General features: G+C 34.2%; 3 protein-coding genes across 7 annotated transcripts; all 3 read right to left on the reverse strand.

Moving 5' to 3' along the window:
* Positions 1-378: 378 nt before the first annotated feature.
* LOC107409539 (receptor-like protein 53) lies at positions 379-2,417 on the reverse strand. The gene has a single exon (XM_016016971.4). It carries the CDS (start codon positions 1,924-1,926, stop codon positions 652-654), a length of 1,275 nt encoding a protein of 424 aa, XP_015872457.3. The 5' UTR covers positions 1,927-2,417; the 3' UTR covers positions 379-651.
* A 1,506-nt stretch (positions 2,418-3,923) lies between these two features.
* Positions 3,924-8,748, reverse strand: LOC107409113 (uncharacterized). 5 transcript variants are annotated; one of them, XM_048479126.2, is made up of 9 exons: positions 8,354-8,744; positions 6,472-8,103; positions 6,212-6,370; positions 6,055-6,109; positions 5,719-5,867; positions 5,350-5,436; positions 4,703-4,831; positions 4,448-4,593; positions 3,924-4,188 (listed from the first exon to the last, which is right to left on the reverse strand). In XM_048479126.2, exons 1-8 carry the CDS (start codon positions 8,420-8,422, stop codon positions 4,465-4,467), a joined length of 2,409 nt encoding a protein of 802 aa, XP_048335083.2. In that variant the 5' UTR covers positions 8,423-8,744; the 3' UTR covers positions 3,924-4,188; positions 4,448-4,464. The 5 variants fall into 5 exon arrangements, 4 of the variants coding, with proteins under 4 accessions (XP_048335083.2, XP_048335081.2, XP_048335082.2 ...); XM_048479124.2 differs by having other exon boundaries at positions 3,924-4,264; XM_048479125.2 differs by having other exon boundaries at positions 3,924-4,372.
* A 1,247-nt stretch (positions 8,749-9,995) lies between these two features.
* LOC107407949 (agamous-like MADS-box protein TM6) lies at positions 9,996-12,397 on the reverse strand. The gene is made up of 7 exons (XM_048479056.2): positions 11,977-12,397; positions 11,795-11,861; positions 11,613-11,674; positions 11,334-11,433; positions 10,641-10,682; positions 10,505-10,549; positions 9,996-10,403 (listed from the first exon to the last, which is right to left on the reverse strand). Exons 1-7 carry the CDS (start codon positions 12,162-12,164, stop codon positions 10,209-10,211), a joined length of 699 nt encoding a protein of 232 aa, XP_048335013.1. The 5' UTR covers positions 12,165-12,397; the 3' UTR covers positions 9,996-10,208.
* Positions 12,398-15,636: the final 3,239 nt, after the last annotated feature.

Genomic DNA, 15,636 nt, shown 5'->3' on the forward strand with positions numbered 1-15,636 from the left:
TTGATTACAAGCTTTTAAAGAGGCCTAAAGCATTTCCTAAAAATTGTTTAAACATTTTCGAAGGTAGCTTTTAAGGATCTTTGATTGCGGGTGTATATAGCATTTTGTTAGGGTGTATGAAGAAATATCTTGCTTTATTTATCCTGACTCTTAGAAATGAAGGGGCCTCAACAGGTGAGCCCAATAGCAGGATTGGGCCATAGAGTACACACCATAGTCCATTAGAGGGGAGGCTGAGCCTCAAACGCCTCTACCCTACGTCCTGCAAATGGTACATGCAATTAATGGACCGGACAAATAAGGCAATGTCCTTGACACGCGTCTGTCCCACGATACGGAAAAATCACGTGGGCATAAGGACGGGGTTGTCAGAGAAAGTTAAAAAGAAATCTATCCATGTAACTAGAAGCAGTTATTCCAGTTTGATGGCCTCCGTCATAGTCAACGTCATGTTTCACCAACAAAATCCATTACCCAGTGTATCATTTAACACATAGATTTTCTACCACTAAATACAATTTCGGAAACATCAAAAGGAAATTATGAAAACTGAAAAAAAAAAAAATAAATACAAATAAAAATGAAAAGGAACCGAAGGATAACGATTTATATATATAAATATATATATAAAATAATACTTTTTTAAAATGTTCAGGGAATTACTGGGCTAAAGCTTTTACACTCGGTGGATGATTTTTGCTGACCGCCTTGACAGAAGAAGAAAATCTGAGGACACCTAATCAAGCAATTATCCGTCAGTCTCACATTCGCAGAGCCTGGTTTTAGCTCCATTAAAGGACTTGGTATAACTCCGAACAAGTAATTCCCACCAAGCAATAGCCTCACGAACGGCGACACACCTGACCCGGGCACAACAGCTTTAATGGCGTACTGGGTCGGTATCATCCCCGTGAACTTGTTATTCTCCAGGGAGAGAGCCGAGAGCTTCGGCATGAAAGCGATGAAGGAAGGTAAAAGCCCTCGAAGGTCGTTGTTGCTAAGGTCTAAGGCTATGAGCGCGCTTTGGGTGGTAATAGAAATTGGGGATTGTATGAAGGATAATTGATTGAATGAGAGAGTGAGTTGTTGCAGAGATGGGTGGTTGAAGAGAATTGAAGGGACTGGACCACTGAGTCGGTTGTGACTCAGATCCATTACCTGCAAATTAACCAACATTTTTATGCTCCAAGGAATATTTCCTGTTAAGCTGTTGTTTCTCAAGGATATTTGAACCAGAGACGTCGGGAAATTTTGGGGAAGTTCGCCGGAAATGGCATTGTTGCTAGCGTCCAAGAAGTTAAGGTTTTTGAGAGAGGACAAATCGGGAAAATCGCCAACGAGCCTGTTGGATTGGAATTCGAGCCTATTCAATTTCGAGAGGCCGTTCAAACCTGGTGGAATTGTGCCCTCGAGGTTGTTGTTGTCGAGGTACAGTTCCTCGAGATTGTAGAGGGAAGATATCGAGGTGGGTATTTTGCCGGAGAATGAGTTTCCCGACAGACCGAGTCGACGGAGGTGAGTCAGGTTCGAGAACGAGTGGGGAATCGGACCGGAGAAGAAGTTGTTGGAGACGTCGAGGATTTCCAAGTAAGGGAGATTCCAGGTAGTGGAACTGGAAGAGAGCGACCCGGCATAACCCGCTTGGTCGAGAGTTAGTTCGGTGAGTCGACTCGTTCCGGCCGAGTCGATGAAATCGCACCTGAACCCGCACGTGAATTGCTCGCCGAAAAGATTGTCGCACGGGTCGACATTGAAGTCCCATGAACTCACGCACGAACCGGGACTCACTGAGCTAGAGTCTATTCCTTTTTTAAGCTCCTTCAAAACCTCTATATCCCCCCAGTAAGTCTTCGACTCTGCTCTGAGTAATAATAAACCTGCGACTAACACAAGCAGAAAAAATGCGGAGAAATTGCACGAACCCATTTGTTATAGCGAGTACTTGTGCAACTTAGATTACTTATTGAGGGGTAGGAGAATAAAAGATGAAGTGAGTAGTACAGCAAAGAACAGCCAGTTGATCAGGGCCGTTGATAGAGAATTTTGATGGTTAGGGAGAGAGAAATAGTACAATATAAAGTATGGAATGGCAGAAGGAGAAGACCCATGGCTTATTGAGCAGCTCTTTTACTTTCTTGGCTCAGAGAACTTTATGCTGAGTGGTTTCACGGGAACGTGTCAGAGCCTTCTCTATAATGCCTGTATTCAAATTTTTGGTTTTATGTTTTGGAACTTTTGATTGAGAGAGAGAGAGAGAGAGAGAGAGAGAGAGAGAGAGAGCTTGCTGTTTGTGCACTATTGTTTGTCTTCGTGGCGACATCTGATTAAATAGGTCAGCGTGTTGGCCCAAGTAACTTGCTTATTGGTTTTTATTCTACGTCTTTTTCCATTATTTCTAGTTAGAGACATAAGAACCAAAAAAAAAAAAAAAAAAGAAGAGAGATAAAGGAGCATTAAAGAATTTCACCTTACGAATTCTGAATTATTGTGTACCGATCATGAGAACGAAATATCTAGATCATATTGAAAAAAGAGTGGAGTATATATATCATTGCTTCGTAGTTCGTACATAGGTATTGTATTTTTTAAAAGTTAAATAGAGAATTTTTTTTTTTTTTTTTCTTGCAAGAAAGTCAGAATTTTTCTTTTCCCTATTGTACCAATTTACTACTTCGGATATGACAAACCAGATGCTAGTTCTCCAGTAAAAATTGCTGAAAGACGTCTGCTTTTACAATTTACTTAAGAGTAGTACCAGCATAAGTTTACAATCCAAATTATTTGATCATCCTACTTCCAATAACAATTCGTAACGCACAAGGAAAGATTAGTGTTTGGCAATGAGAATCAAATGCCAGCACAGATTGCATACCCTGTAGAGTCGGTTGTTACAAAAAGAACTTTAAATTGGTGATCTGGTAAAAGTTGGTGGGTTGAATTATGCTCTTTTCCATTACATCTAACAAACTTTGAAATTTAGCAAACTCTTTCTAAAAGGCCACCCCATTTCTACAAAGCAGATTCTCATTTGGTGTTATCCAAGTTCTAACCACCCCTCATGCTCATGTTTAAAAATCCTTCTTATGTAAGACGAGCTCAAATTATTATTTTCAAGTGTAACAAATCATTAGCCAAATATGGGTGTAAAAAAACGTTGATAAACCAAGAGGAAGGTTCTTAATTAAAGTACTACAGAATCCAATTCTTAATTTGTCATCTTGGTGGGGCTCTGATTCTATGGAGATTACTAAATAATTTAAGGTCCCTTCGAGAATCATAACTAAGCATGATTGGTCCACCAACTATTTGGATTTACTTGCAACCATTGGACCTCCGTTAGTATTTTTATCATCACCAATTCCCCACGAAGATTTCGAAAAGTGTGAACCGTCCTCAAAAGAATACTATGCTATGCATATTACTTACCAGAAAAAAAAAAAAAAAAAATAAGAGTGAAAAATAAAAATACCATGCTCTCCAAGTTGGTCAAGGTTTGGCCAATTACTTGGAGAGTCTACAGAATTACCGAATAGAAGACAAGTTTCATTTCTATTCGTACTGGTGTGGCCCTGCACTTCTCTGTAGAATTTTGCCTCAATTTCATCATATTCATTCAGTTTTCTTGCGAGGTCAAACCCCATTTCCAAGTAGGCGATCACGGTAAAGTGTCAAATAAGATGAGGAAAAATCAGACAAAACCAACCCGCAATGTGATTTCGATTAGACGTTTCCAATAAAAATGCTGCCTCTGCAATTTAATTGGACCTAGCTATTAATTTTGTTTTTCATCTAGAAGTATCTACAAATCTGATCCTATTAATTTTGAGAGCAGATTAATAACAGTGGAAACCAAAATAAATTACTATTCCAGCTTCAGACAGAAACCACCAATTCTAATAGTTACCAAGAGATGCAGCGCAAGGTAAAATAATAGTTTAAAATAATATAGATTTGGACAAAACAGAGGATCAACCCAAAACAGTCGGAGTTGGAAAGAAACATAATCATCCGTAGAAAGTAAAAGGCGAGTTCAAAATGGTAGAAAGTTGCTATAAGCTATCATGCTTTTATATATACATTATAAACTATTTTTTTGTTTTTTTTTGGGCTATGAAAAAAAGATGTCTCCCGGTAGTATCATAGTCATCAGTTGGTAGTGCACCACACGACATTGCGGCATGTGACCATCTAGGCAATAACGGAGCTTATCAAGACTCGAACCTCAACTCCCGGACTTGCAGGCGAAGGTTGAGCGGCTTTCCATCTTTTAAAAGAAGGATCAATACGGACGTGGAAAACAAGCAATTACTGTACATTTCTAAAGTCTTTTTTCGCTTGAAGCCTTACATTCTATAACAGGTAGTAAGAGATGCTAACGAAAGAAGGGTGAATATAAGAGACTAACACACAAGTTATAAAAGAAAATTTGAACAAAAATGAATATCACCTGTTGAGAGAATCTCTCTATTCATGGTTTCCCTTGGGTGACCATTGGAAGTTTGTATGCTTCTCTTGGCTATTTTTGGAAATGTTTGCAAGATAATTCATCACAGATTTGAGATTCATCTCAAAAACAAACGACATTCCTCTTATCTGAAAAAAATAGCATTCCATAAACCAACGCGCTACTGAGGAAAATTTGCATGAAACAAAGCATACCATAACAGTATCAGTTATTGCAGAATTAGATATGGCCATTTACCTCAATCAAACTACTTGAATAAAGACTCAGAAGCTGTCCATTGGCGACTTCTTTGCCATTCAAAAATATTGGACTCTTCCCAATATTTTTCAGAAAGAATGAACCATCTCCTTCCATCTTTATAAGAGCCTAGCAGAACAATTAACAGTAGTCATAATACACTTATTCTCAAATTGCAGAACCAAACTTCTAGAAAGGCATATAATAACGGCCAAAAAAATAATTGGGCACTCCCTTTGTTTGTTTTATTCTTTTGCAAAAGGATGTAATTGGAAAAACCAGTACAAGAGTGCTGGCACTCTAAATTACATAACGAGCTCCTTGGCCTTCTATAAATATTAAGTTATTAACTATATAATGAATTGGACTATTCATTTTCTGGTATGGTATATAAATGCTTATTCATTTCTCTTTGTTATACTCATCTTACAATTAAGTAACAAGAATTTGACGAATTCAGGAGTGGGCTTACAAAAAAACCCATATCTGCTTCAATGCGATTCCCATTGGAATCCATGTATAAAAGAAAAAGTTGGAGGTTTATACATATGGTATCAAAAGATTCATAACACAACAAACTTCTGAGCTGCCACCTATCAGTAAGGTAAGCATGCAAAGATATGTCAGAAATCTGAGATAAAGCCTACCTGCTTTCTGGATATTTTGTTAGCTCGTCCTTCCTTTCCCAAGTCAATGTCAACTTCATTCTCTTCTGTAGCTCTACCAAGTATGACCTATAAAGTAGAAAGCAGATGCATTAAGAAAGGAAGCAGAAGCACATAATCATGAAGATTGATAACTATTACAAGTGAAATCCTTGCCAAACAAGGAAAACTAGTAAATTACATTCAGTAGATAATAATGCTAAATACCTTCTACTTGGAAATTTTTTTTTTTTTTTTGGGTAAATATATCTAGTTGGAAATTAAAAATGTTTTTAGACCATAATGGTAGATCCTCAACCAATCAGAGCTAATCCAAATATATATAAAAAAGGCCAAACTTTAAGAATGTACCTCAGTTTTCCTAATATATTGCTTTAGATGGCGGCCATATAATATGGCAAATGCATTTCGAGATGCAATGGCTCTTTGCATAGATGATCGTGCACACTGTTCCAACCTAATGATTCTCCTTTTAGTTTCCTCATGTTGATACCTTAAAACTACAAATTACAGGAAGAACATCAAAATAAAACTTATAATAGCAAACGCTATACTTTCATCTCATAAAGAAGTATATCCTGACAGTGATTGGCTAATTGATCCTCTTATCAAATGTATAAAAATGTCAGAAATTCAATAGACAATAGAAAATAAAATAAAAATGTATCTAACATCAAAATCAATTACCTTCTTTACTGACATATGGATCCTCATCATCTGGACATAAATCCATCTCAAGTATCTGGAAAGATAATATCACTATATTATAGGAGTAATCTACGAGAATTAAAGTTGAGAAGAGTGATAATTAATTACACCTATACGGATATACTTATAAGTCTACCATTGTTTCAATATCGGAGAAATATGGAACATTGTGAATATCACCATCAAATCCATCCTCAGATTCTTTCCTGTCTAATGCTGAAGAATTTGCTTCTGCTTCCATAAATGCTGCATTAGTAGAACATGGCTCTGTAGATATGAGTGCTGTATTTATTTCCTGTTTACAGCCATCAGTTTCAGTAAAAGATTTTTATAAGACCACAATGGACAAATATGCTTTGTACAACTACTGAGCATCCACAGTCAAACATCTATAACCTCTTTTATGAGCACTTGATTGGCAGTAGACTTGGGAGTTCCATGTGCTGATCTGCATTGACTTAAATCAGCAGCAAAATTGTTAGCATGTTTTAAGACTGGAACTAGACAGTTGCCATCAGGAAGCTCACGTTTTACTGCACAACTGACAAGTGTGTTGTTTGCCCTGGTTTTTGGGGTCGCATTCTGAAGAGCTAGAAAAGACTGAACATGGCTTTCTTCTTTCTTCAAGCTTGTAATATCTTGCTTGCTATGCTTTTGGTTCATAGGGAAAGAAGCTGGATCACTAGCCACTGTAGATATAGGATGGTGTATATTGTCATTGCACGGGATTTCTGGGTCCTCAGTATTTAATGTGCATTCCATCATTTCATCATGAAGTTCTGAAGGAGGATTCTCCACAGATTTAAATGATGAAATATTGACTTCAGAACAACAAATACTATGCTGATCCCCATCGCCAAAGTGAAGCAGTTCAGAAGTGGCATCCATCCCAGCAGCAGACACATCGTCAGAAACAACATGGTATATGTTTGTATCCAACGTTTGAGCGCCACATACAGTGGGTACATCATCTTCATGCATATCTTTGGGAGAACTCAACAGAAGTGAATTGACACTCTCATCACAAGACTTGTCTATTGTGTTCTTGCCATCTACATCCATGAAGAAAGGCTCATTTTCACTTGTAAGGTCCAAAAGAGAATCTGAAATATAAGCAAAATCAGTTGACCTATTTACTTCGTCATGCCCTTCTTTGTCCTCCAAAATTAACTGAGAGTGATCAACATCATATCCAGATGCACTTACTTCATTGGCCTCTACATCATCGGGGGGATTCGTCAACTTGTCTTCAACATTCTGACCTTTGTCCTCAAGACCAACATCAATTGGCATTTCAGGTGCCGGAATGTCCTCTATTGTTTTCCAAAGAGGCAGCAGCACATGAGATTGCCCGGCATCCTCACCATCTGAGCAATTCCCAAAATCAACTAAATTATCCTCCAAACTTCGTAAACCTTTCTCTGCAATATTGTTCTTCATATTATGCTCGAGATTGTCTTCTGCAGAACCTCTGGCTGACAAGGAAGCGATCTTCGGATGATGATTTCGAAGTATACGATCATCCACCGAATTGCCAATGGCTTTTCCAGAAACATCTCTCCTTGTGTGCAGAGGAACATGATCCACAATATTTATACCTCTTTCTGAGAATTCAAAATAGCTTCCAACATGATGTCCAACCATACAATTTCCATCTAAAACCTCATTACCAACCGCCACATGGTCTCCACAATCACCTCCACGGCCGACACATCCATTATTCACATTATTCGATGCATTGAGAAAACTCAAATCGAAAGAACTAGAAGAGCACGTTCTCTTTTGCCTCGAATAGTAAAGCCTGCGGATGCTTTCGGATTTTCGCTTGGCGGAGATTCCGACATTTTCTTTTGGTATACCAAATCGATTAGATTTGGAAAGCTCAAATTCGACCATGCGAGATGAAGCTTCAGCTGAGATATCAGCGTCGTAGAGGAGAGAGTGCCACCGCTCTCGCAATTCACGAACCGTAAATTTGCGCGAGAATCGAACCGCACCTTTGGCAAGTGCTTCGAGAGAAGCACCTGCCTGTGAATGTCAAAACACATAAATTTTAATAAGCTAATCGCTAATATGCTCCAGGACAGTATTTAAAAATTCCTGATTTTAAAAATTATCAAAAACACACACAATACAGCAAAGAAGAAAACAACCAAATGAGGAAAAAGCGAATTGCTCGTACAAGATTAATTTCAGAATTACAGAATTAGATGAGTATAAAACAGGATTAAATTAGATTACACAGCGGAATTGTGTCTGAAAAATTGAAAAAGAGTACCTCGACAGCGTTCTTCAGCAAAAGATCGTCTTCGGGATTCCATGGAGGTACCGATGCAACTGCAGCCATCGCCAAATTTCAAAGGAAAAAAAAGAAAAAAAAAAAGTGAATTAAAATAATTTAAGGAGATTCGTGCAGTAAATTCGAAAATTCACAAGGGATCTCCATGGAAATGGGATTTGCTATGATATGGGACTGTTAGGAGGAGCTCATAAAAGTGTGAACCACACAGATTCACTCCCAACGGAAAAAACAAGGCTTTTCAAACACGCGGGTACGTTTTCCTGCCTCCTTGATATCTTCTGCTGATATTGCTGTGTATCTTTTTTTTTTTCTTTTTTTTCAAAAATAAAAAATAAAATTGGGGCATAATATGGTAACTGGTGAGGGAGATATTCTTTTTTTTTTTCTTTATATATTCCAACCCCTATAAAAAGTGTGTGTGTATATATATATATATATATATTTTTTTTTTTTAAAAAAAAAAATTAAAACGGTTTTTTTTTAAAAAATTACAAATGTTTTAATTTTTTTTAAATGTTTTAATTACAAATCTTTTTCTATAATATTTTTTTCCCTCAAGTTTTATTGCTTTGGAGACATCCAGAAACCATTGGCTTTTGCATATATTTTGCGTCTTGTTTATATCCTTGCTTGAGCTTGGTTTTTGTCATATAGCAAGGATATGTATATATGAATGGTATTACTAGCGAAACAAGGCAAATAAAATGTGGGGCACTACTATATAACTTTGCAGCACTTGTTGGGTGTATAAAACGATTTAAGTTGTATGTGCGTTAATATTTTTATTTTTTTTTACTTCGATATATAACAATATATAGGAGATGAAAATTCAATCTAGCAGCTGCATTGATCATTTTAATTATTTAGGAAAATATATAAGAGACAATAATATAAAGTATGAAAGAAAAACATTCTATGTATTTTCACCAAGAAAAAAAAAAAACATTCTATGTATTTTTGTCTCAGACACATTAATATAAACTTAAATGATTCCAGATTAATTTAAGGACAAGATTTTAATAAGTAGATATGGGAAAGAAAAAGCAAATTATTGTAAAAGTATTTTTCATTAAAGAATGACAATAAAGTTTAATTTACCAAAAAAAAGAGGGGAAAAAAGAGACAATAATGTAAGGGAGAATGCCGCTGCTGATGGATCCCGCCCAGGTCAAGGGCGGTCTCTTTTATCTTAGTTATAAGCTAGCTACCTTTAATTGCGTTATTTTAACAAAAAAAATAATAAAAATAAAATAAAATAAAGTGAATTATTCAAAAAAAAAATTTTCATTAAAGAATGACAATAATGTTTAATTCACCCCGACCAAAAAAAAAAAAAAAAAAAAAGAAGAAGAAGACAATAATGTATAAGTTATAAAGCTAGCTAGCGTTGTGCTAATAGGCTTGGCATAAGGCTTGTTACACCACATTATTAGAAGTTCGTTTCTTTTTTTTTTTTTTTTTTTTTTTTGTAAAATATCCATTTTAGCTCGCTAAAAACAAAAATTCGTATTAATCTGAACCTATCATTTATATAACCAGATTAAAAGAATCTTTTTTTCCAATCCATATAAAAGGGAATAAAACACAACTAATTAAAGCAAATTAAAAACCAGTAGAATAACTAAAAGAAGGATCCGAAATCCATCACGCCCATATATTAGTCGAGAGAGCAAATATATATATTGTTTAATTAGATAGCACATATGCATCACTATGATAGCCATTTTTTTATATGTATCAAACACTAAGATAGCATTGTAGCTGGAATATATATATATATATATATATATATACTTCTGAATCGGAAAAGAGGCAGCTACTTGCCACTTGTTCAAGCAAGGCGCAGGTCATGCAGATCGTAGGAACCAAATCCGACACCGTTTTGGATATTAGGGTGAGTGTGGGTGTGGGGTTGGTGGCGGAAAGCATATAGGTTGGAGGCTCCATTTGCCAATGCAACCGCTGATTCATAGTCTTCGTCGTTGTCGTCCACTAACCCATACGGTGGATCCTCACATTTTGCTTGCTTTTAATATTCCAAACAAATTCAACATAAATTAATTAAGATAACAACAAAAGAAGAAGACCAAATTATTCATGAATGAATTTCTAAGATTTGATTCTTACATAGCTCTGCATGAGATTTACATGTCTTTGCCGTAAGCTGTTTACCTGCCATTAGAGCAAAAGGAGTATAAGTTGAGATCCCAAAAGCTCTTATTCTTAAATGGCCCTACTTGCATCGTTTTTAATTTTTGCTAACCTTTTTCTTGCAAGTCTCTGTCTGAGTTTTGATCTTGTGGTACTGTCAAGAATACAGGAATTAAGCTTGAAGGCAAATTTAAAATTAAAACAGAACGAATGAAGAATTTCTTGTACATTACTGACCTCTGTCAAGTGTCAAGAAATATTGCCAAAACTTTCAATAACTTACTTGTTTGATATAGCTTCTCAAGGTTTTAAAGTATCAAATCCCAGAGACATAACAAAGAAAAAAAAAAGTACATAAAAATGAACAACATACAAACCAAAAGTGAAACAAGCAAATCTAAATACAAAAGATTTATCAATATAGTGCAACATAAGCAATTGAGTTAATTGCCTTTTTTTTTTTTTTTTTTTCCTTACCTAGAATTTTTTCTATCAATTATGTGGAAGATATATATAAAAATGTCAAAAAAAGATGATAATTAAGCAATTCAATTTGTGGAACTTTAAAGACTCTTCCTGCTCAGACAAATTTCATTCACTGGTTAAAGGGTCTTCTTTTCAACAATCACAGAAGAATATTAAAACACGAAATCACTGAAAAAAAATAAAAAATCAAGATCTATGAAGGTCAACCAATCATATACAAAAAATTCTACGTTCTTTCTTCTAAATACACCTCGACCAATGGTATAGAAATAATGATAAACTTCCCGGAAATGTCTAAAAAGAACAGAAAAGTGCAAACCTTTCTGTCACGTATGGCTTCCAAGGAAGAATGCATGCTTTCCTCAAGACTTCGGAGCTCATCATAGGTCACGCCATCCAGATCATGACCCAGCCTCTGCCTTTAAAACAAAAAAAAAAAAAAAAAAAAAAAACCAAAAAAACCAAAAATAAAATAAAATTATACGTTCTTTTAAGAAAATAAATAAATAATAAAATTTCCAAATTAACCATACCCTAAATGACTAAATCGCAGCCAAAATTTTTTATCACTGATCTATTAGTGTTATTAATTTACTACCTGATATCCCTCCTCAGTTTATAGTTAATGTCTTTCAGTTGCTTCAAGTTTTGCTGCATTGCCTTCATATTCCATAAATAAAAAAGGATACCAAAAAAAAAAAACTGAATCATGATGAAGAAAAAACTCCAAACAAAACAAATTTCATAAAAGGTGATAAGCAAATGATCAGTTTGAGCAACCTCGTAGTGTGTTTGCCATAGATCGATCCCTGAAGTTTTCTGATACAGGTCAAAGATCTTCTTAGTCCTGATCGATCCAAGGAAAATAAAAAATAAAAAATCACAAACACATCAAGAAAATAGAAGAGAAAAAAAGAGAGTTTGATTTAAAAAGAGAGATAGAAAGAGAGATCTGGACGTACGAGGTGGAAGGGCTAATGTACTCGTGGAATTTTCCAGTACTAGAGAACATGATAAGCGACACCTTGGCATCGCATAGAACAGTGAGTTCTTGAGCTTTCTTGAAAATCCCATTTCTTCTTTTCGAGTAGGTCACCTGCCTGTTGGTGTGGTTCTCAATCCGTTTGATCTCAATCTTTCCACGACCCATTTTTACCTTTTTCTTTTTCTTTATCTTTTTTTTTTTTTTTTTTTCAAATCTTGTTCGGGAGAAATAAGAATATTGATGTGAGCTAGGGTTTGAAGGGAAAGAAGATGAAGAAGAAAGAAAGAAAGTGGACAGTTTCTATATCGGGAAAGTGAGATAAAAAGTTAGATTGTAGTGTAACTGTGAATGTCTCATGCTAATATCAGTGTAAGAGAGAGAGGATTATGCATCGATGGCGTGTGATAATATTGGTGCTTTTGACCATGACAGCACATAAAGATATCATAAAACGTCCTTGTTCTCCGTGTTAAACTCTAGTCTAGTATTAGCTCTTAACAAACATTAATTTCCTACACCATGCTGTTGACGAGCACTTTAAATGAATTTTATAGGAGCAGCTCTTATTATTTTGACAATTAAAAGTTACTGTTTTTAATATATCTAATTTATTTAAAATGTTTGATTACCATTAATTTGGTTTTTATAGATAAAAATTCTCCAAAAAAATTATCTACTTTGTCATCTTCTCTACTCTATTCATTCTGAAGAAACTGCAATATCCCTAAAATGTAAAAATGGAAAAGAAAAAACTAAAAGATAATTCTCCTTGCTCCCAAACAATTTACAATTTACAAAATGTTATCAAATTTGTTTTTTTTTTTTTCTTAACTGTTATGTCATATTATTATTTTGTGTAATTTTATTTACCCCCTGCTTGCTTAATTGAGGCAATAATCAACGCAAAGTGTTAGGAACCTAGGCGCGCGGTACATAATTTCTTCTGCTATTTCGAAACAAGGTTATTATATGCAGAACTAATTAAAGACTCAAAAAAATTTGAAATAACTAGATTTGAACACCTTGGCCTCCGAGAGTCGCTGAAGAGCTAGAAATAATTGGCTAGTGTTGGAGGGAGAAGCTAAAAGAGCTATGCCAGCTGATGCATATGTATAGGTGTAACAAATTCGTAATTTACTGCCACGTCAAATCAAGACTCGAAAAGAGAGAAAAAGACATCGATGGGGAGGGTTCGAAGATAATAACGTTGTTGGGTTATATAATAATAGCACTCTAAGCATAGCTTCTGACCACACCCTTTCTCACTTTTTTCATCATCCACAGTAAAAGATAAAAAAGAAAGAAAGAAAGAGCAAGCTAGATTCTGACATATAAAATTTCATTATCATACCTCTCTTATCAATCTCTCTCAGTCTCATCTGCAGCTTCGCATATTATATATCTTTTAATTTATCTCTCTTCCTGATCACACACACACACTGGGTCTATTTCATCAAGCTCTAGCCGTTTTGATAGGGGTTTTTCATCTGGAGGATTTCTCGAAGTCTTGGGCTTCAACTCCTTCGTGTGGAGCTTGTGACCGAAAGAAAAGAAGGGGCTGCAGCTTTAACAAAATTGGTTCATAAGCCGATTACGAAAATTAGATTTTCATTCAGTAGTATTCTGCGCCATTTTTTAGCTCGTTTGATTCTCTTTTGGTGGTATTAGGCGCCAGACCTGCTTGATTAGACTCTCTCTCTCTCTCTCTCTCTCTCTCTCGGCCTTGCTCCAAGTTAATATATGGATACGTTTTCGATACAGGTATTGGAAGGCTGCCACTGGTCAGTTGGCTTCTTATTAATCCACGCTATATTTAAATGTGTATATAGTATGTTTATTTCCTCTTTTTTTTGGGTCTGAAATAACTTTATCTAATTTTTGGTCTAATAAAAATATTATTATTAGAGCAAAAATTCCAATTTTAGTTTTTAATTTTATTTTTGTCTAATTTTAAGTCTATTTTTTATTTTTGTAATTTTGGACTTTTATTGTTTAGGCATAAAAAGATATTATTAATTTGTGGTTTAGTAAAATTATTTTATTTAATTTTTGGTAAATTTTTTTATTAGACAAGAAATTCTAATTTTATCCTTATTTTATTTGTATATCTAGTGTTTGGTCCAAACAAAATTAATATTTTTTAGAATTTTAATTTAAATATAATAGGAATGGATTGAATTTTTTCAAATAAAAAATCATCTAACTCATCCAACAGTAAAATTAATATAATTAGTTAATTGAACTGATTTGTAACTTTAGAATTCAATTCAAGTAATTTCAAACTAAACTTTAGAATACTAATCAACATTTAACTCTATATATATGGATATATTTATATTTTCTCAATTGTGTTCATTTTGTAACGGTAAACTTGTCACTAAACCCTCTATTCAAAATTGTTACTCTAGGATTGGCTTATTGATTTATTTATTTATTTGGGTATTAGCTGAGGATTCGAGATCATTGTGCCAGGAAAAAGTGGATTGAAAATTAAATATTTAAATTACCAGCAAATTAATGTAAAAAATTATAAATAAAATGAAAATAATCATTGATCATCGAATAATGACGGACGGAGGGAAAGTGATGGGCCCATATAGAGAAGTTCTATTGAGCCGCTTATTTTAATGGGTTTGAAATCGTGTTAGTTGGGCTTGGACCGTAACTTAGCCGGGTATAACAGACTGAAAACTGAATAGCCTTGACTGCTAACAGTTGACGGCATATGTGTGTGTGTGTGTCTCTTTTTATAGATATATATATATATATATATATATCCACACTTCAAACGAAATGACAGAGAGAGTACCGAAAATTTACTCCCACATTTCTAATGAGTGACCTTTAAATGAGGTTAAGAGGTGGGTACTGGGGGAGGTTCACTTTAAACTTCGTCTTTGCTTATCTGATTGGATTGATTAGTTATTAGAAATGATATTTCAACAACCAACTTTTTAGATTCTAATGTTGATGTATTTTTATAATTTGTAGGTCCCTTAACTAATATGGATACAAATTTACACCAAAAATTAACTGTCTTATATATGAAAGGGTAAATTTCATTATATTATGCCTTGTTATTTTTTTAATATTAATTTGTTATTTTTTTAATCTTATATTTTTATGAAAAATATTAGTAAAGCCTTTTCACGTTTTGTTTTTGTTTTAATACACTGCGTGTTTTTAAAACTCTTATTGAAACATTTAAAATTTAACCCATTTATTTTTCTTTGGATACATTTTTTAAATTTTTTGTTTTACTTTTTTAGATTTTTTTTTAAAGAACTTTCTTTCTTGAAAAAAGACTAAAGACAAACCCAAAAAAAAAAAAAAAAAAAAAAAAAACACATGCGAACAGACACACATATGCATATTTCAAAAACAAAAAAAAGAAGCTAAATTCTCAAAATATGGTGTTAAAATCCATCTTTTTTAATTTATCAAAAAATAAATAAATAACAAGTTTTGTATATGAATAACTAGGATGGTCTTAAACACAACATTAAAAATTAAATTTATCCATATTTTTTATATTTGAAACTATGTTTAAAAAAAAAAAAGGAAAAAATTTATTATGAATTTGATTATATTATTTTGATTATTCTTTTATCTCTAAAATATATATATATATATATAT

This window comes from Ziziphus jujuba, chromosome 7 (genome assembly GCF_031755915.1).
Source record: "Ziziphus jujuba cultivar Dongzao chromosome 7, ASM3175591v1".
NCBI lineage: Eukaryota > Viridiplantae > Streptophyta > Magnoliopsida > Rosales > Rhamnaceae > Ziziphus > Ziziphus jujuba.

What these genes read in the sequence shown, in the direction of transcription:
- LOC107409539 (XM_016016971.4), bottom strand. Translation starts at nt 1,926, where the DNA reads ATGGGTTCGTGCAATTTCTCCGCATTTTTTCTGCTTGTGTTAGTCGCA.
- LOC107409113 (XM_048479126.2), bottom strand. Translation starts at nt 8,422, where the DNA reads ATGGCTGCAGTTGCATCGGTACCTCCATGGAATCCCGAAGACGATCTT. An exon ending in AATATATTAGGAAAACTGAG is followed by an intron (nt 5,437 to 5,718) that starts GTACATTCTTAA and finishes TCTACTTTATAG; the next exon opens with GTCATACTTGGTAGAGCTAC. An exon ending in ATTCAAGTAGTTTGATTGAG is followed by an intron (nt 4,594 to 4,702) that starts GTAAATGGCCAT and finishes TATTTTTTTCAG; the next exon opens with ATAAGAGGAATGTCGTTTGT.
- LOC107407949 (XM_048479056.2), bottom strand. Translation starts at nt 12,164, where the DNA reads ATGGGTCGTGGAAAGATTGAGATCAAACGGATTGAGAACCACACCAAC. An exon ending in TACATTAGCCCTTCCACCTC is followed by an intron (nt 11,862 to 11,976) that starts GTACGTCCAGAT and finishes TGGATCGATCAG; the next exon opens with GACTAAGAAGATCTTTGACC. An exon ending in TAAATCTCATGCAGAGCTAT is followed by an intron (nt 10,404 to 10,504) that starts GTAAGAATCAAA and finishes GAATATTAAAAG; the next exon opens with CAAGCAAAATGTGAGGATCC.